At 40.5% G+C, this 17240-nt stretch overlaps 1 protein-coding gene across 1 annotated transcript; it reads right to left on the bottom strand.

Moving 5' to 3' along the window:
• Positions 1–455: 455 nt before the first annotated feature.
• Positions 456–16451, bottom strand: LOC145416612 (uncharacterized). Its single transcript, XM_080285544.1, has 10 exons — positions 16324–16451; positions 10349–10444; positions 9554–9600; positions 9312–9484; positions 8619–8716; positions 7775–7850; positions 6221–6376; positions 5440–5578; positions 5114–5314; positions 456–3228 (listed from the first exon to the last, which is right to left on the bottom strand). The coding sequence occupies exons 1-10, from the start codon at positions 16449–16451 to the stop codon at positions 1322–1324; spliced, it is 3021 nt and encodes a 1006-aa protein (XP_080141670.1). The 3' UTR covers positions 456–1321.
• Positions 16452–17240: the final 789 nt, after the last annotated feature.

Genomic DNA, 17240 nt, shown 5'->3' with positions numbered 1-17240 from the left:
TATGTAAAATCCTGTGGGTTACATCTGCTTGGATCATCTTACCCCACATAATCACCAGGCATTCATTTGAGTATGTGAGTACCAACCACTGTAGTTAATGTTTCCTGAACTACAAGAAACCATTTAGCTTGTCATCTGATGTAGTCACCAAAAGAAGGCAAGACACTGAGTAAGTGGATGGTGGGCATCTCAACCTAACATCAATTCTACATAAACAAAACACTCTATCTACAGCTGCAAATGATCAAACTTAAACTAGTGTCTGAAGTAATTTCCAATACTGTACTTATTTCCTGTCTTACACTGTACTTAAAATAGCTACCCAACTTTTACTTCCTGCATTACACTACCATTACTCTGCTTAATTTATCTACTCTATGAAAGACAGCAACAAACAAAAATGTTAGCCTATTATACTGTACAAGACACAGGTTAAATGAGACAGGAAACACTGTTTCAAAATTTATTTAACAAAGAAGAAATCTATGACATGTATACTGTACTGGAAAATAAAGCAGTTTGTAGTAAGGTAAACTTCTACAGACCATGACTGAATAAACCCTGGATAAAGATAACAGCTGCATTGTACATTTTTCTAAATATCATGGAGCATTAACCCCCTGAATCTGGTGATTTTTTTTTTTTTTTTTTTTAATTCTAGCTACTTCCAGACATTTTTATTCAATGTGGAAGAGAACTGGATAACTGTAGGGGGTTAGGTATAGCTTCCATTAACCCCTCTAGAATACTCTCCTAATCTGATTAACTCCATTTGGTACAGCAGTAGCAAGAGTAAAATTAAACAAGATATAATCGGGCTGAAGGGGTTTGCTCATGTAAAATCAAATTCAGCCATGGTTTTCTCTCTGAACTAACTTGCAGGGAGAGGGAGAAGGGGGTGGAGAGGTGTATATACTAATCTACAGACTCCTGGTTATATCTGTATATAATCCAAGGAAAGTATTAAGGAAAAAAACACACTATACATATCAAGATCCTTACTGTACACAGTTTGTCACACCCACAAACACAGTATTACTGGAAACTGATAATTAAATAATAATAATAATAATAATCATAATAATAATAATAATAATAATGTATAATATGAACCCAATGAAAAAAATATTACCACATGCCTTCTCCCACTTTAGTAGCAGGTTATCAAATAATACTGATAATACCAATAATGGAAAAAAGAAAATAAAAAATCATAATAATAATAAATCATAACAAAACCATAACAATTATAATAATAATAATTATTACTAATACGCACTTCTAAAAAATGCCCACGTACCCTGCAAACTAACCCCTCTATCTATCGCCTATCCTTCCTACCACTGCCCCTCCTCTCCTTGCTCCTACTTCTTTCCCTCCTACGCTCCTTGCCTCTGTCTGCACCCCTATCCCTATTTTCAGCTTTCTTACCCCTATTCCTCTCCCTCCTCCTGTCTAAATCCCTCTCCCTAGTTCTCTCTGCCTCACCCTTCTCTTTTGGCTTTCCCCCCTCTCTGTCCCTATGCCTATCTCTTTTTCCTCCTTCCTTCTTCTTCCCCTTTTCATTATCACTTCCAGGTTCCCGCTTCAGTTTTTTCGTTGGTAATCTCCCCCTTTTGTCACGGGTTCGCTGTTTGTCAGAGGCTTTCTTCTTGGATTTTTCTTCTACCTCACTGTCACTGCTGCTGTTGTCTTCCTCACTCCTTCTTGGCTTCCCCCTCTTCCTCTTCTCCTTTTTCTTCTTCTTCTGTTTCTTATCTCGCTCAGACCCAGAAGAGGAAGAGGAGTGAGAAGAGGAGGAGGACTCCGAAGAGGTGGAAGAGTCAGAAGATGAGCCAGATGAGGATGAAGATGAAGAAGAAGACTCTGAGTCAGAAGTGTTACTACTGCTCTCATCGCTGCTACTCTCATCCTCACTACTTTCACTGCTTGAGTCATGCTTCCTTTTGCGTGAAACTTTATCTTGCTTTTTCTTTTCTGTCCCTGCCTTGCTCTTTGTTTTATCACTCTTATCTCCAGACTTCTTTCTGTCTTCCTTATGGTGTGGCTTGGCCTTGGATGACTTTGCATCCAAGTCCCCATTTGACTCTCGCTGTGGTTTTTTCTCCTGAGGCACAGCAGTAGGTTCCGACTGGCTGTCATCATTATGAGGTTCTGATGGTTTTGCTTTGCCTGCATCAGTATCTGAGCCCACCTCCTCATTTGTCTCCATCTTCTCATTTTCAACATCATCATCATTATCCCCCTCATCATCCCCATTATCACCCATTTCCTCTGGTTCTGAGGTCTGATTTGGAGAAGGCTGGGGTGAGCTGGAAGGAAGAGGTGGTGGAGAAGAGCTAGCAGGTGGAGGAAGAGGTGGAGGAGAGGTAGCAGTGGTAGACTGGGGAGGAGGCAGAGGAGGAAGAGAGTCTTCAGGTGGAGGTTGGACAGAGGGGGATTCAGTAAGTGGAACAGGAGATGTACATTCAGCAGATTCAGAGACTCCTGAATCTTTTCCCTTCTTCCCAGGAGGTTTATCAGGCTTCTCCTCTTTAACTATTTTCAGTATGGGATCTGTGGTATCTCTCGAATCCACTTCATCATCTTTTTCTATCTTTATATGTACAATGGTTGTTGCTAAGTCATCCTCATTATCTTCTAACTCTAGTGATTCCCTTTCTGGTTCGCTTACCTTTGATATCTCCTTATCAGTTTCTCTAACTTCCTTACTCTTCTCCTTTCCCTTTCCACTGTTAGATCTCTCCTTCCCATCTCTGCCTTTGCTCTGATCTCTCTCACTATCTTTCCCCCTGTCTCTCTCACTTTCTCTACCCTTTTCCCTCTCACTATCCCTCCCTTTCTCCCTCTCACCATCCCTCCCTTTCTCCTTCTCACCATCCCTCCCTCTCTCTCTTTCACTTTCTTTTCCTTTCTCTTTGGCCCTATCCTTACTCCTCTTATCACCACGGTCCCTTTCCCTACGCTTGTCCTCCCGATCCCTCTCCTTGCGCCTACCTTCATTCTCCTTCTCACTATCATTCCCTTCCCCTACTCCTCCCACATCCCCTGAACCCAGATCACCCCTGCTCCCACCCTGTCCAGCCACAATCTCAACCTTACGACCACCCATGCCCCGCCCATCCACCTGAACAACCATACGCCCCTTATCGCTTGTGTCTTCCTTACCTGAAAGAACTGGCTCATCATACACTAGCTCTCCCTCCTCTGCCTCGTAATCTAACAAATCTGCAAGAGAAATTACTATAGTCAGTTAAATCTCTCTCATATCACAGACAATCAAGTATAACTGACAGCACCACCACAACAGATGAATCATCATCATCATCCAGACCTCCTTTCCCAACCTACAGCAGGATGAGGGGTATAACATCCAGATGGCCTAAGTCTGCCCAATTCAATAGGCCACATTTCCATTCACTCATCATTCAAGCCCATGGAATCCTGGCTCCATTAGATAGGCCAGAAAAAATTTCACAATGTTCTGTAGCTTCACATATCTGAAAGTCAATCTGAACACTGTCACATTAAAAAGTGGTGCCAAATCTCTAGTTATGTGCTTCTCCACACAAAATTCATCCAGCCAACTCAGTCTCTTGTCAGTCCCTTAGCCTCACCAACTTCCATACCTCTCTTCCTTACACACACATCCACCACATCCCAGTCTTCTTGGCCTACCTCACCACCTCCCTCCTTCAAATTCATTCAGATATATCTCTTTCATCACTCTATTGTCATCCACTCTCTCCACATGACCAAACCATCTCAGTAAACTCTCTTCGACTCTGGTGTCCACAGACTTCCTCACTCTGTACCTTCCACGAATCACATTATTCCGTACCCTATCCACTCTCTGCACTCCACATACATTCCTCTGCAGTCACATCTCCACTGCTCCTACTCCTGACTTTTCATTTTTATGCCACACCATAGTCTCACATCCATTTAGCTATTAAAGTTGGCACTAACACTCCTTCGTGTAAGCCTCGTGCAGCTGCAACATTCAAGCCCCCGTTTTTTAATAAGACCATAGCACCAGCTGCTTTCCAGCTGCTTTCCTTCCTTGTGTCACTCTACTTTTCACTTCTTTTGCATTTTCCTCTCTTTTCTATCCATGTACCCAGGCATTTGAAGTTGGCACTAAAACTCCTTCATGTAAGCCTCGCATAGCTGTAACACTCAAGCCCCAGTTTTTTATCAAGACCATAGCACCAGCTGCTTTCCTTCCTGCGTCACTCTACTTTTCACTTCTTTTGCATTTTCCTCTCTCTTATGTCAATGTACCCCGGTATTTGAACTTTCACCAACTTCAGTCTCTCTCTCCATTCACTGTAACATCACACTGGGAGTCACCTTCTTTCTTAATAACCATCACTTTACTCTTTTCTACATCTACTCTCAAAGCAAAACACTCACAGACATCTACAAAACTCTGCACTAGTCTACCAATTTTTTGTCCAGTATTTGCAAGTAGCACTGCATCATCAGCTTACAACAAATTTGAGATATTCCATCCATTATCATTCATTACCAACACCATCCCTCTCTCCATTACTCCATAACAGATGAAAAATCAAACAAATACAGTATAACAAGGTAATCAAATTACATAATGCCTAAAGAAGCTTTATACTGGTAAAGGGACACCAATGGCTTCATTATACAAGCAGGCAATATTTAGATTACAAACATCTCGCCACAAAAACAGTGTACCTGACTCAGCTGTCTCGAGTAAAGTTTATACAGTATTTTGGCTTTAGAGGAGAAACTATCTGTGATGCTGCATAACTTTCTGTGATGCCAAAAGCACAAATACTGCCACGTTATTCTGTTTTAAAACTACAGTTTGTAATCAAATTACAGGTATATACTTCAAAATTAGCAAGTAAAGAAAAGAGTATTTTGCAAAGAGAATCATTTTTGTTACCACTACATCACGAAAATAACATCCATTAATCATGGAAAATTATTTTCTAAATGTATAAAATAGCAGACTTAAACATGTGAGATCCCCCAACAGGAGAATATGTTTATATGCATGGAACTTGTATGAAAATCCTACCAGGGTTAAAGAAGTCAGTTAAACAAATGGTAGAAATTGATGACCACAAACCTGGACAGTTATCAAGATGGTGGCTGTGAGGTCCCCCCTCCCCCTGCCTGGCCACCTGAGACCGCAACCCCCCGCGCTGGACCACATCCTCCTCCCCCTCCTCCCCCCCTGCCCGACCCTCCTCCTCTTCCTCCTCTGCCCGAGACCCCAGCATCTCATCGAGCTCTGCCTTCATGCGCTGGCGCTGAACATCAAGCTCACCTATGAAGCGGTATAAATGATGAATAATGTGGCAATGAATAATGCTATACAGAGATGGTTGGATATGTAGCCAAGCTATGAACCAGAAAGGGAAACTTACAAACATGAAAATTACTACAACTTACGTGAAATCTTTTCATGTGTAGCACGTACGAGATGGGTGGAGCGTGAGGTGTGGATGGCTGGAATCCAAAAGATAGGGGGAGATGCCTCTGTCCGGATGAACTTTGCCAACTTCAACTGATGGGCCTCCCACACCTCATGCTGGGAAAGACAAATTCAGTACATTCATTAACATCAGTTATCACGAAACAACTGCTTTTACAATCCACACAGTCAAACAGTCAAGTCATGAGAGTGCTACACCTGATACAATAAAAGGATAATCATGATCAAAGCTACTAATGTACAACCTAAGATGCTGCAGTCAGCCATGTACTTCAAATGAGCATGATACAATTCTATTCTTGGGAAATACACTTTAACTGTAAGCTCATCCCTTTCCTGCAATATAATTCTTCCATCTACTAACCAAAAGACCAAGTACTATGGGGGAGATGTATGACTGCAACATAAAGCAATCATCTTCCTTAAATTAAAATTCATTCCCACCAGTACAAATGGGTATCATGTAGAAACAGGAAGAGACATTACTGTAATGAAAGAGTTAAACCATCACACACACTCACACATATGCATACATACACTCCTGAACATGTGTGTGAACACATACAAACACATACACAAAAGGAAACCTAACTTAACTCCAATAGCAAAATTAGGTTCTACAAGATGCCCAGTCAATCAATTCTGGTCAGACACTGTATTAGTGATAGCACTACTACACACCATAATTATAGTCTGTTTAAAGATACTTACAGCAGCATTACCAACAGCACTGCTTACCTCCTTGATCCGAGCCATCTTGGCAGTTAGGCGTTTGATCTGAGCTTGCCGTTCCTTTCTCTGGTTGAACAATTCCAGCCTCTCCCGTCTCAACTCCTCCTTCTCCGCACGACCTTTCTCTTCTAGTTTTCTCTCTATGGCTGCCCTCTGTTCCTCCTGTTACATAATAATTCAGATTGATGAACGTATAAAGATCAAAATCAACTTATCATCTTTACCCCAACTCTGTTTCTCTCGCATCTGAATGCAAGTATTCAACCTGCCCTAAGGTGGGAAAGGAGGTCCAGATGATGATGATGAACATTATCACTTCATACATTTACTGTGCTGTGTTTGGTGCAGTTACAGTCTCCATTGTACCAGTATGTGCTGCTTCAGTGACAACAAAATCAATTTACACTTCACCATTTGGTCTTTCCCACATGTTTTCTTACTTTTGGAAGAAAGAATTCATCACATTAAGATTGATCCATCTACTAGTATTTTAACTGTCACTCTTGTTATCCAATCTAAAAATCCTACTGCACTCTCCTTTTTTTTCTGGCACAAATTTGATCTGATGTAATTTATTTACTCTATCTAATCCTATATTAACCCAAAGACGGTATGGGTCCAGGATCATGAAGAAGCATTTTGTACCCGGTACTTTTTCAGTACTTCCTTCAAATTTTCAAAACCTTCGCTTTCAGCATCAGAATTGGAGGACAGAGTATATACTTGGATTCTCTTCCTCTTGTATTTCTTATTCAGTTTAAGGATCAGGAAGGATCAGGTCTGCTACTACTTTAACAATACTAATGACATCAGTATTACCACCTGGATGTTTATCAACCAAAAATCCCACACCATGTTCCTTCTATTCTCATTTATCTCTGCAACAAAATATATGACTATCAAACTTTCTATGAAAGCCTATGTGGTCTTCTGACATCAGTCATACCTATGGTATCTCAAGTTTTAATTCTAAATTCTGCGACAAAAATTAACACAGTTTCACTAAAAAGGGTAAAAACACTGAATATTTCCAGATTAAGCTTACAAAAGTGGCCAGCTTATACTACCAAGAGATTTTTGGCACCCCTTGCTTTGGGGTAGGCCTAACCACCACCATGGCCAACTGCACTATTGCTGCTTAAGTTAGAATGAAAAAATTCATGTGGATATGCAAAAAGTCTCACAAGAGTGAGACTGATGAAAAAACAAGTGGAAAATAGTAAAAGATTCACCTGTCAAGACAGAAGGAAAATCATGAACAGTGGCTTATAAGGATGGGTGAGACATGTGTGAATAGAACAGTCTCAAGATAAATGTCAAGGCCATTCCCAGCTAAAGGCTTTGACCACAAAGCAATGCATCAAATGACAGTGATGAAGTTTATAAAATAAAAATTCTTCACATATTATATTTTACTGTAACAGAAGGCATAGATACCAACAAGGAAAACTTATTAATAATTACAAAACTGTACATGGCAGAAATGGACTGTCACAATGCAAAAACCTCTGACAGACTATCATTCATATTCAAACATGCACTAAAACAGCAATTCCTCACCTTGTCCTTCTGTTTAGCTTCATCATTCTGGAACTTCTTGAGGGTACCCATCATAAAAACAAGTATGCGGCGACTTCTGCAGAAAGGACCAATCCTGACTTAGTTAATCATGTAGTCACAGTGTTATATACAAACATTTCAATTGCATGAGTTCTATATTACACCCACTTGTACTAATCATGCAATAGTACTGCAGATCCTTGCACACATCAAATTTCATTGTCATTCTGCCCCTCACCCCCCTTACATCCCTACCCACAGGTGGACTGAAGTTCAGCCCAAATAAACTACAGTAATCTACCTACTGTCTAAACTGTGTGGGATGACTCTAAAAAAAATTACCTCTCTCAACTCAACACCATACCACACTGAATTCGCCCCCAGCACCTCTTTCTCAGTGGGAACGACTTGCTTAAGTGGCTGATTTCTGTAGCCCTTTGGTCATGTCCTGATGAGTCTTGGGTCACAACAATCTCACAAGTCTGCCCCCATCTCTCCTATATTTAAAGCAGTTTGGTACCAAAAACTATATTCAGTACCAAGTATGTTGTTATGGTCTGAGGATTAAATGAACTTTAAGCCAATGACCAGAAGAATCACAACACTTCTACTACAAGGATTCTCAAGTAAAACTGAAGACTTGTTTTCTCAATAAGACTTGCAATGAGGTGCACGAAGTGCATTGTAGTTTATGCACAGCAGTACAGTTAGGTCTGAGGTGACTGTACTTATGTATGTTGTACTGTATAATGTACTGGAAATGAAGCATTGAAGGCACTAGAGGCAACAATGATGTATAGGCTGCATATAGAAGTGCAAAAAAGAGATGATGCAAATCACTGACCTAGCCATGGAGTCTCTATCTTTGGTCAACTCCGCAGCTGCCTCAGTACGGGATTTGTTGTCGCCCACTGGCCGTGCCACCGACGAGGCCAGAGATGGCTGTATAAAAATAAATGGGTCAGCATTAACCCTGGCTTAGCTGCAGACCTCACATGAGGCACAATGATGATATGCATGGGAAAAGATGCATGCCTCATAAGAGGTACCATATACATTGGTTATAAAACTATGACTCAGTGGAGTTAAACTACCTCACAGAGAATCAGCCCTGCAGGGGGGCATGAAGTACACTACTATTTATCAACTATTTGGAGATCAGAAGCCTCATGTACTTATGCACAAATATCAGTATCTAATCACAGGTTGTGCTTACTGCCAACAGAAACTTCCTGAGTATATTTTACATTGCTTTGATTGCAAGTGCTGATATACTTCCATATTAATCAAAGCTTTTACTGATTATCATCATTATCATTTAAGTCCTCTGTAATAATAAATACCGGAAAATGACCCAAAGTATCTGTTTAGCCACGTGAATAATATTACAGTACACACATTTATTAACCTTTATGCATGGAGGCAGCAGGGTACTTGGCAACAATATCACTTACTATTAATCAGGGAGCCAAGATGAGGCAGGTAAATAAAACATCTACAAACAAAATGTCTAACACAACTCAAAAATATCACAAACCTTAGGGATCTTGTCCTCCACCTCAGCCACCTCCTGTACTCGCCGGCCACGGGACTCTCCATGGATCTCTGCTCTGAGATCTTGGTGGTGCTCTGTCCGTCCCTCTCCCCCTTTCCCTCTGTGGTCGCCCCCACGTCCTCGAAGCTCTCCCCCGCGCATGTCACCTGGACCCCCTCTAAGGTCATCTGGTCCTCCTCGCAGTTCCCCTCTCCCACCACGTATTTCCCCTCCTCTGACCCGACCACCTCGTGCATCATTGTGGTGCTGGTCTAACACTGCTGCACCCAGCCTGCAAAATAATTAGTGAACCAGGAAGTTATATCCATCTGCAGCAGAGCTACTTGACACCTCCAGAAAAAGACACATCAGCCTAGATGAAAATTCAATTCGAATGGAGGTAGCTGGGGGGGGGGATAAAATAAAAATGTTAGCAAACTGTGATGATTAAAGGAGAATAAAGTGTTTCAATTCTTTCAATTTAATAAGAGAAGCCATTCCAAAGCTGAATAATTGCTTGGCAAATTTTTGGGTATTCAGGGCATATCACACATACTGCACATAATCTCTGAACCTGAAAAATAATACAGGTTTCTGAAGTTCTTTACTATTAATATTTACTGAATGCACTCTGATATGCCTCGCACCAGGAAAAGTGTTGCAATACAGTACTGGCTATTTCTTGTTAAAAAGTACACTGGTAATTCTTGCAATTCCACTGCCAGTACTGATTTCTTATTTACTACTACATATAAAAAGGGCAACATACAATGAAGATACAGTGTGATTTGAAAATATGTAAATTAGGTACTATTTTTTTCAATTCCAACTTGGCCTAAAACTGCCACCTCTCCATCCTGAATACTGAGCTATGACAACAGATTATGATGCTAGCCATAAGCAAGTGCTGTGGAAACGATGTAGAACCATAGTACTGTGTTTTGCTGTCACTGAGTTATATGATATTAATAAGCTGCGAACAGATGAAACTTTGGGCCAAGTTAGAATAAAAAGGATATAGTGATGATAGGGTACTGTACCTGGCAAAGACCCCGCCAGGTGGTCTTCGCTTGGCTGGGGGTTCATCCTCACGGCCACTGGAGGTCAGCCGCACCCGCCGCTGGTCTGGACGCTGACTGCTGTAAGGGAACAACATTGAAATGACATGGGTATGGAGTTAATGATGATGTACTGCCTACCTTACCCAGCCCTAGAAGACCCAAATTAATACATCCAGCCCGAACAGACCTCAATTAACACATCTAATCCTGAAAAACCAAATTAAAATTCAGCTCTACAAGGCTCAAACTGACATACCCAGACCAACACCCAAATTAATACATCCAGCCCTTTGACCCTAATGAAAACATCCAATCTTAAAAGACCACAGTTAATGTACTGAACTGTATATGAACCTCACAAGTCACAACACTGACAAGGCTGATTTTTGGTACTGTACATACCCGGTACCTTTATTAAGTAATGACCTGAACAAATCTGCATGCACAGCTACAGGCACTCTTTCCAAAACAATACCACCATCATTCATATTGTTTATAAAGGTTCTAACGTGCTTACATGAGTCGGCCTTGGTCACCTAATAGCGGCTCTCCATGTTGCTCGATCTCTAACAGCATCCCTATTCAGTCCCCAATCCCCGAGGTCACACTTTATGACCTCATCCCAGGTCTTTTCCGGTCTGCCTCTTGAAACCCCACCCCCAACATTAACACTTCTCACTTTCCTTACTCAACTGTTATCCTCCATTCTCTCCAGTCAAAGCCATCTCTACCTACCCCTCCTCATCACAAACCAATAAACTCCTCCATAAGCATTTTTCTGTGTTGGAGGGCCAATTGTACAGCAAAGTGGTTTTGCAGCACTGACCCAAGAACCTGCTACATACCAGTACTAAGTTACCTAGTACAGTAATTCTAACAAATAATAAAAATTGATCTAAGTCTAGGAGTTTGCATTAACAAATACAGAAATTGTTTTGGAAGGAGGTAAAGAAAGTAAGGCAGTGTGAAAGGGGAAATAGTAGGGGAGTGAAAGATAGGAATAACAGATTGTTGGTGGAGAAGAGAGAGAAATTAAGGAGATGGAAGGAGCACTTTGAGGATTTGTTGAATGTAGAGAGTGAGAGCAGTGTGAGTATAAGTGGTTGGGGAATGGCTGGGAGAAGAAGAGATGAGAGGAGGGAGGAAGAGATCAGTAGAGTGGAAGTAGTGGAAGCGATGAAGAAGATTAAGCTGGGAAAGGCCCCAGGAATTGATGGAGTGTGTGGTGAAATGCTTAGGTATGGGGGTGAGATTGTTGTGGAGTGGATATGGAAGTTGTGTAGATTGGCTTGGGAAGAGGGAAGGGTTCCAGAGGACTGGAAATCAGGTATAATTGTTCCTCTGTACAAAGGAAAAGGGGAAAAAGAAGTATGTGGTAACCATAGGGGTATTTGCCTTCTTAGCGTGACTGGTAAAATATATGGTACAATACTCATTGACAGGGTTAGGCATATGACAGAGGAGCTAGTTGGAGAAGAACAAGGGGGATTTAGGAAGGGAAAAGGGTGTGTAGATCAGATATTTGTTCTGAGATGTTTAGTGGAGAAGTATCTAGAGAAGGGAAGGAAAGTGTATGCTGCCTTCATGGACTTGGAAAAAGCTTATGACAGAATAGATAGGCAAGGTATGTGGAAGGTATTAAGAATATATAGAGTGGAGGGGAAGTTGTTGAGTGCTGTGAAGAGTATGTACGAGGGAACTAGGGCTACGGTGCGAGTGGATGGTGAGCTGAGTGAGTTCTTTGATCTCAATGTGGGACTGAAACAGGGGTGTGTGATGTCTCCATGGCTGTTTAATATATATATGGATGGGGTTGTAAAGGAGGTGCAAGGTAGGGCAGTGGATGTGGGGCTGGCCCTAATGAATGAGGGTGAGCTTTGGAAGCTTCCGGTGTTGCTGTTTGCTGATGATACAGTATTGTTGAGTGAAGATGAATGGGAGTTGCAAGGTTTGGTGAATGAATTTGGGACAGTGTGTAGGAGGAGGAAGCTGAAAGTTAATGTAAACAAAAGTAAAGTTACGGTGTTTGAGAGGAATGAAGTCACAGAATGCGAAGTGAGGTTGAATGGTGAGGATATGGAGAATGTGAGTGCATTCAAGTACTTGGGTAGTGTGATGAGTAAGGATGGAACTTTGGAGGATGAAGTACGTGAGAGGGTACAGCAAGGAAGGAAGGTTGTTGGTACACTGAAAGCAGTGATGAGAAATAGGGAGGTGAGTATGGAAGTTAAGAAGTCACTGCATGATGGTATTGTGATCCCTACCCTGACGTATGGAAGCGAGGCGTGGACCTTGCAAGAGGGGAACAAGTCAAGAGTGAGAGCAGTAGAAATGAGTTACTTGAGAGGAGCATGTGGAGTGATGTGGAGGGACAGGTTGACGAATGAAGAAGTGAAGGAACATTGTGGGGTAGATGTGGATGTGGTTGAGAAAATTAGGAGAAATACAATGAGGTGGTTTGGACATGTGGAGAGAATGGAGAATGAAAGACTGACTAAGAGGGTGTATGTAGGTGAGGTGGAGGGAGGGAGAGGGAGAGGTAGACCGAGGATGAGGTGGAGGGATGGAGTTGAGAGGTATATGAGGGAGGGGGGGGGTGAGTTGGGGGGAGGGTAGTCAAATGGTGGGTGACAGAGTGACTTGGAGGCGTTTTGTCTGCGGCCACCCTTTGCGGGATTAGGGCGTCGGGCTATAGATAGATAGATTAAGTTTCATAACTGTTGAATTCACTTACAACACCCAAATTCTGCAGAGAAAACTAATATAATACTAAGGGCACCAATGTTAGGCCTGTTTATAGCTATTGGTAGTGGCCTCCCATACAGTTACAGGTTGATTCAGCCCCAAAACCCGTTCGTCCCCAAGTTGTTCCAGTTAGGTTTAGGTGTGAACATGTTAGGTAAGCTTAGATTAGGTCAGTAGCAACTAAATGAATGGTGATGGACTGCCCTAGCGACTAAATCAACCTGACTATCCTCATGAAAGGGTTCCCATTATCCTGCATTCTTCATATACAACTGAAAGGGTTGTACAATACAGTAACTTCATAATTATCATACGCATATCCACAACATTTTAAAGGTAGATATGACAAACCCATATCAGATACAGAATCGGAGGCAGGCAATAGGATCTATGTAGATTATTCGTAAATCCTGTGGCTTATATTGGTAGGTCGATTTTAGCTCCAAGATTTTCACCTAAAACTTGTATACCAGTATATTTTTTGTCTAATTTTATTGACAATGATACTGCATTTAAAACTTAATTAAGATGCCATTAAGTAATAATAGCTGTGTTCTACCATACTTTTCTTCTGGTCCTAAAAATCATAGGTTGTATTTAGATGAATTATTATATACTGTCACACACACACACACACACACACACACACACACACACACACACACACACACACACACACAAAGTACCATATAGTACAGGCATACCCCAGTTTAATTATGCAATTGGTTTCGTAAAAACCTATCACTAGCGGGGTATAATATCTCGGGGTAGATTTTACATGTAAAGTATAGAGATGCGTTCTTGAGCCTTGGGTTTCCTCCTAAACCCATCCGAGTCCAAAAACATGTTTCTAGCTAACCTAAACCGCCAAATAGCTTTAAAGCAAGCTAAACTAAGCATAAAAGCAGTTTTTAATACATCTAAACCCAAAAATAAAATCTGAAAATCATCAAAAATGTCTGGAAAAATCAAACCTAATAAACTGTAGCATACCCCAGAATGACACTGTTCACTCCACCTATGACTAAAACAAAAAAAGATTAATCTAAGTCTAAAAATAGTTTTCAAATCAACCTAAACACAAAATTTAAGTCTAAAATATCAAAACCAGTAGAAAAAAAAAAAAAAAATGTTATACCTGGTTTTGGCCATTGTTCAGCAGGGTAGGGTGATATTTCTACCCTATCGCTATACTGGGTTATCAAATCTCAGGGTCTGCCTGTAATCATAGCTGGCAAAAGTATATGATAGTACAGAGTTGGTGCCACAATTGCCTGCTTGATGAATGTCAGAAAGCCACTCTAACACAAGTCTCTGTGGTCATTTGATGGTGCAAGCCACTTTTGTTTCAAAATTTTTGCTACGATCCACTTTCACATGACAATAATCTCATTTCACAGTCCTCTAGCCTAATACTGTATTTCATATATGTATGGTTTCAATTTCCATCTTGTTCTCTATATTTTTCTAAATGTTTAAACTCTGGGTAACAATTTCATGGAGATATAATTTATCTGTTGTTTCTGTGTGTTTTGCTTTCCCGAAATATGTTTTGTTTCTTAGCATAATGGTGGGCATTAACTACATTTACCCAAATCTACCAGAATTCATTTACCAGTACTTTTCCATTTCAGTGGATAGACTGCTCGAGTGAAATATTTACTGCTGCAAATTACCATAAGGTAAGTTAGGTAAAGTAGGGCTAGGTTAGGATCGATTATTGGATTATAAATGGTTACATCATGTTACTGTTTTCTTGGGTTAGGTTAACATTCAAGTTAGACGAAATTAGTGTCACAAGGTTTTGAGAAGGTTAAGTAAGACTATGTTGGAGTTTTATACGATTAGCTTAGTGACAATAAATTTTGGTCGGTATGAAATGCTTTTAGTAAGTCTCCACCTTTATGACTGAGAAACAAATGTTTGCTGGGGGGGGGGGAAACTGCTAGAAGGGTATTTCTGCAGGTTAAACTATTCTGCAACTTACTCCTACTGTTACAGTTTCTATATCTTTCCTCATCTTCTGAGTCCTTTCAAATTCTGGCAAGATTAGGACTGCTGGGCTATTAGGGTAGCATATTTGTGAAATATTTTTCTTTACATTACCCTATTTTTTATTTTACCATTTTCTTCTTTTTTTTTAAGGATTTCCAAAGAAAATGCTGGACACACTGCAAGAGAGCTCCCATTAACAAATGATGAAAATTTAATGACTGGGATGCCTTTCATAACTGTATATGGTACTGTAATTCTTTTATGCCAACAGGATTCTGCAGAAATGGCATTTGTCACTAAAGGCTTCATACTTCACTGATGACCCCCATATTCCGCAGAAATAACATTTACATTACTAAAGCACACCAAGTAAAGTTGACATCAGGGCCGGATTCCTGCAGAGGGCAACTGGTCGATATGGACCCAAAACTCACTCGTCCCGACATAATTCCACTTAGGTTAGGTTAGGTCAGCAGAGACAAAGAATTAGTGACAAATTGCAGCCACATCAACACAGAAGTCCGATATGGTGGGTGGCTGCTTGTCACAGCTTATGGAAAACTGATGAAGTTGTAAAGCTGGTATCTTCAAAATTATTTATTTCTGCAACTTTTTACAGCTATCGCAATAATTATTATATTTTACTGAAGAAAAAAATACAATAGTAAATTCTATGCATGTGCTGTCCTTCAGTTTTATCAAAACATCATACCAAAAACTGGCAAATCTGACGAAGCAATGTCACAGAACACACTACAAAAACCAATGGGCCATGATGAACCAAATACAGTGGTGTCCCTACAGCAGCCTATATGGTCTGTCTCACCTGACATATATCATATCAAGTTAATAAACAACAAATGCTGAATGGCAAATTGGAATCCAAATTTACGAAACTGCTCTAAATGGCTCCACGCGTGGGCGAACCAACTTCAAAGTGTAGAAACTATTTGGGGAAATAAGTTTGAACGAAATGGCCGTAAACCCGTAAACTTTGGCCTTATCTTCTTCCCCCACCACTCAAATTTCCTGCATTATGTCATGACCTGGATCATTTCCACATTCATCTATGTACACCACCAAAGCAACTGTCCAATGCGTACGGAATTACAAGTTACAGAAGCGATTGATTTTCCTTACAGTCAATAACAATGAGGTTGACCCACCCATGCACTTCCAATACTTCCCGCTGTCATGAATCAACATATATTTACCTAGGATCATTGAAGTCCCTTCCAGTCAGCCTGCGCAGACTCTCATCAACACCTTTTAAATCTTCTTTAGCCCTCTCTATCTCGGATTCAATAGTAGTAACAAGCGAGGGGACCGTCACACCCGCCATCTTCACCACAGACTGCATCATACTGCTCTCGGTCGGACCTACATACGAGTTGCATCATTATAGAAATTTTTTCGCTACTTTCGTATTTTAGTATTTAAGAGCAAATAAAGTAATGTAATATAATGCATACTGATATAAAATTATATTTCATGTAAACTAAAAAATGAATCACTAGGTTAATATATAATGTTTCACAACAATATAAGTCGGATGTAACACTCAAAGCTATGAAGATATTGGATCGTAAAATTATTTGGAGAATAAACAAGCAAGGTCAAAGTGGATGATACAATTTATGAATTTCGGAATGTGAAAGATGCCCACAGACGCTCTACCACGGAAGAACAGTAGAATTACGTGAAAAGGGAGACGCTGTAGCGAAGGTTAGCTCTCCGTCCACCAACTACTAAAGCCGACAACACTTACCCAAATACACTGATTTTATAAGTATATTCTACATATTAAAAACATAACATGAATAGCCAGAAATGTAGTGTGAAACCCTTTGCAATTCGGAATTACATTTTCTTGAGAATTTGTGACACTTGTTAATCCAAATATATAACTACCGTCATGGTTCAGTGGGGTTCACAGCCAAGGTCTGTAGAATCATAGTCCATAGATATATTAATAAAGTCTAGGACTTTATACCTCTATGGTAGAATGGAAAGTAGTAAAAATGTCCGCCTAAAAAGTGCAGTGAGTTAATGGACCATATAGATCGATGCTACTGTTTATTTTAATACAAAACTGTATACATGTAAGCCTACAAGTAAACAAACCAAATAT

Source organism: Coenobita brevimanus, chromosome 107 (assembly GCF_032717465.1).
Source record: "Coenobita brevimanus isolate Jiangsu-jjx chromosome 107, ASM3271746v2, whole genome shotgun sequence".
Lineage (NCBI taxonomy): Eukaryota > Metazoa > Arthropoda > Malacostraca > Decapoda > Coenobitidae > Coenobita > Coenobita brevimanus.
This window is presented reverse-complemented; position numbering and strand designations above follow the sequence as displayed.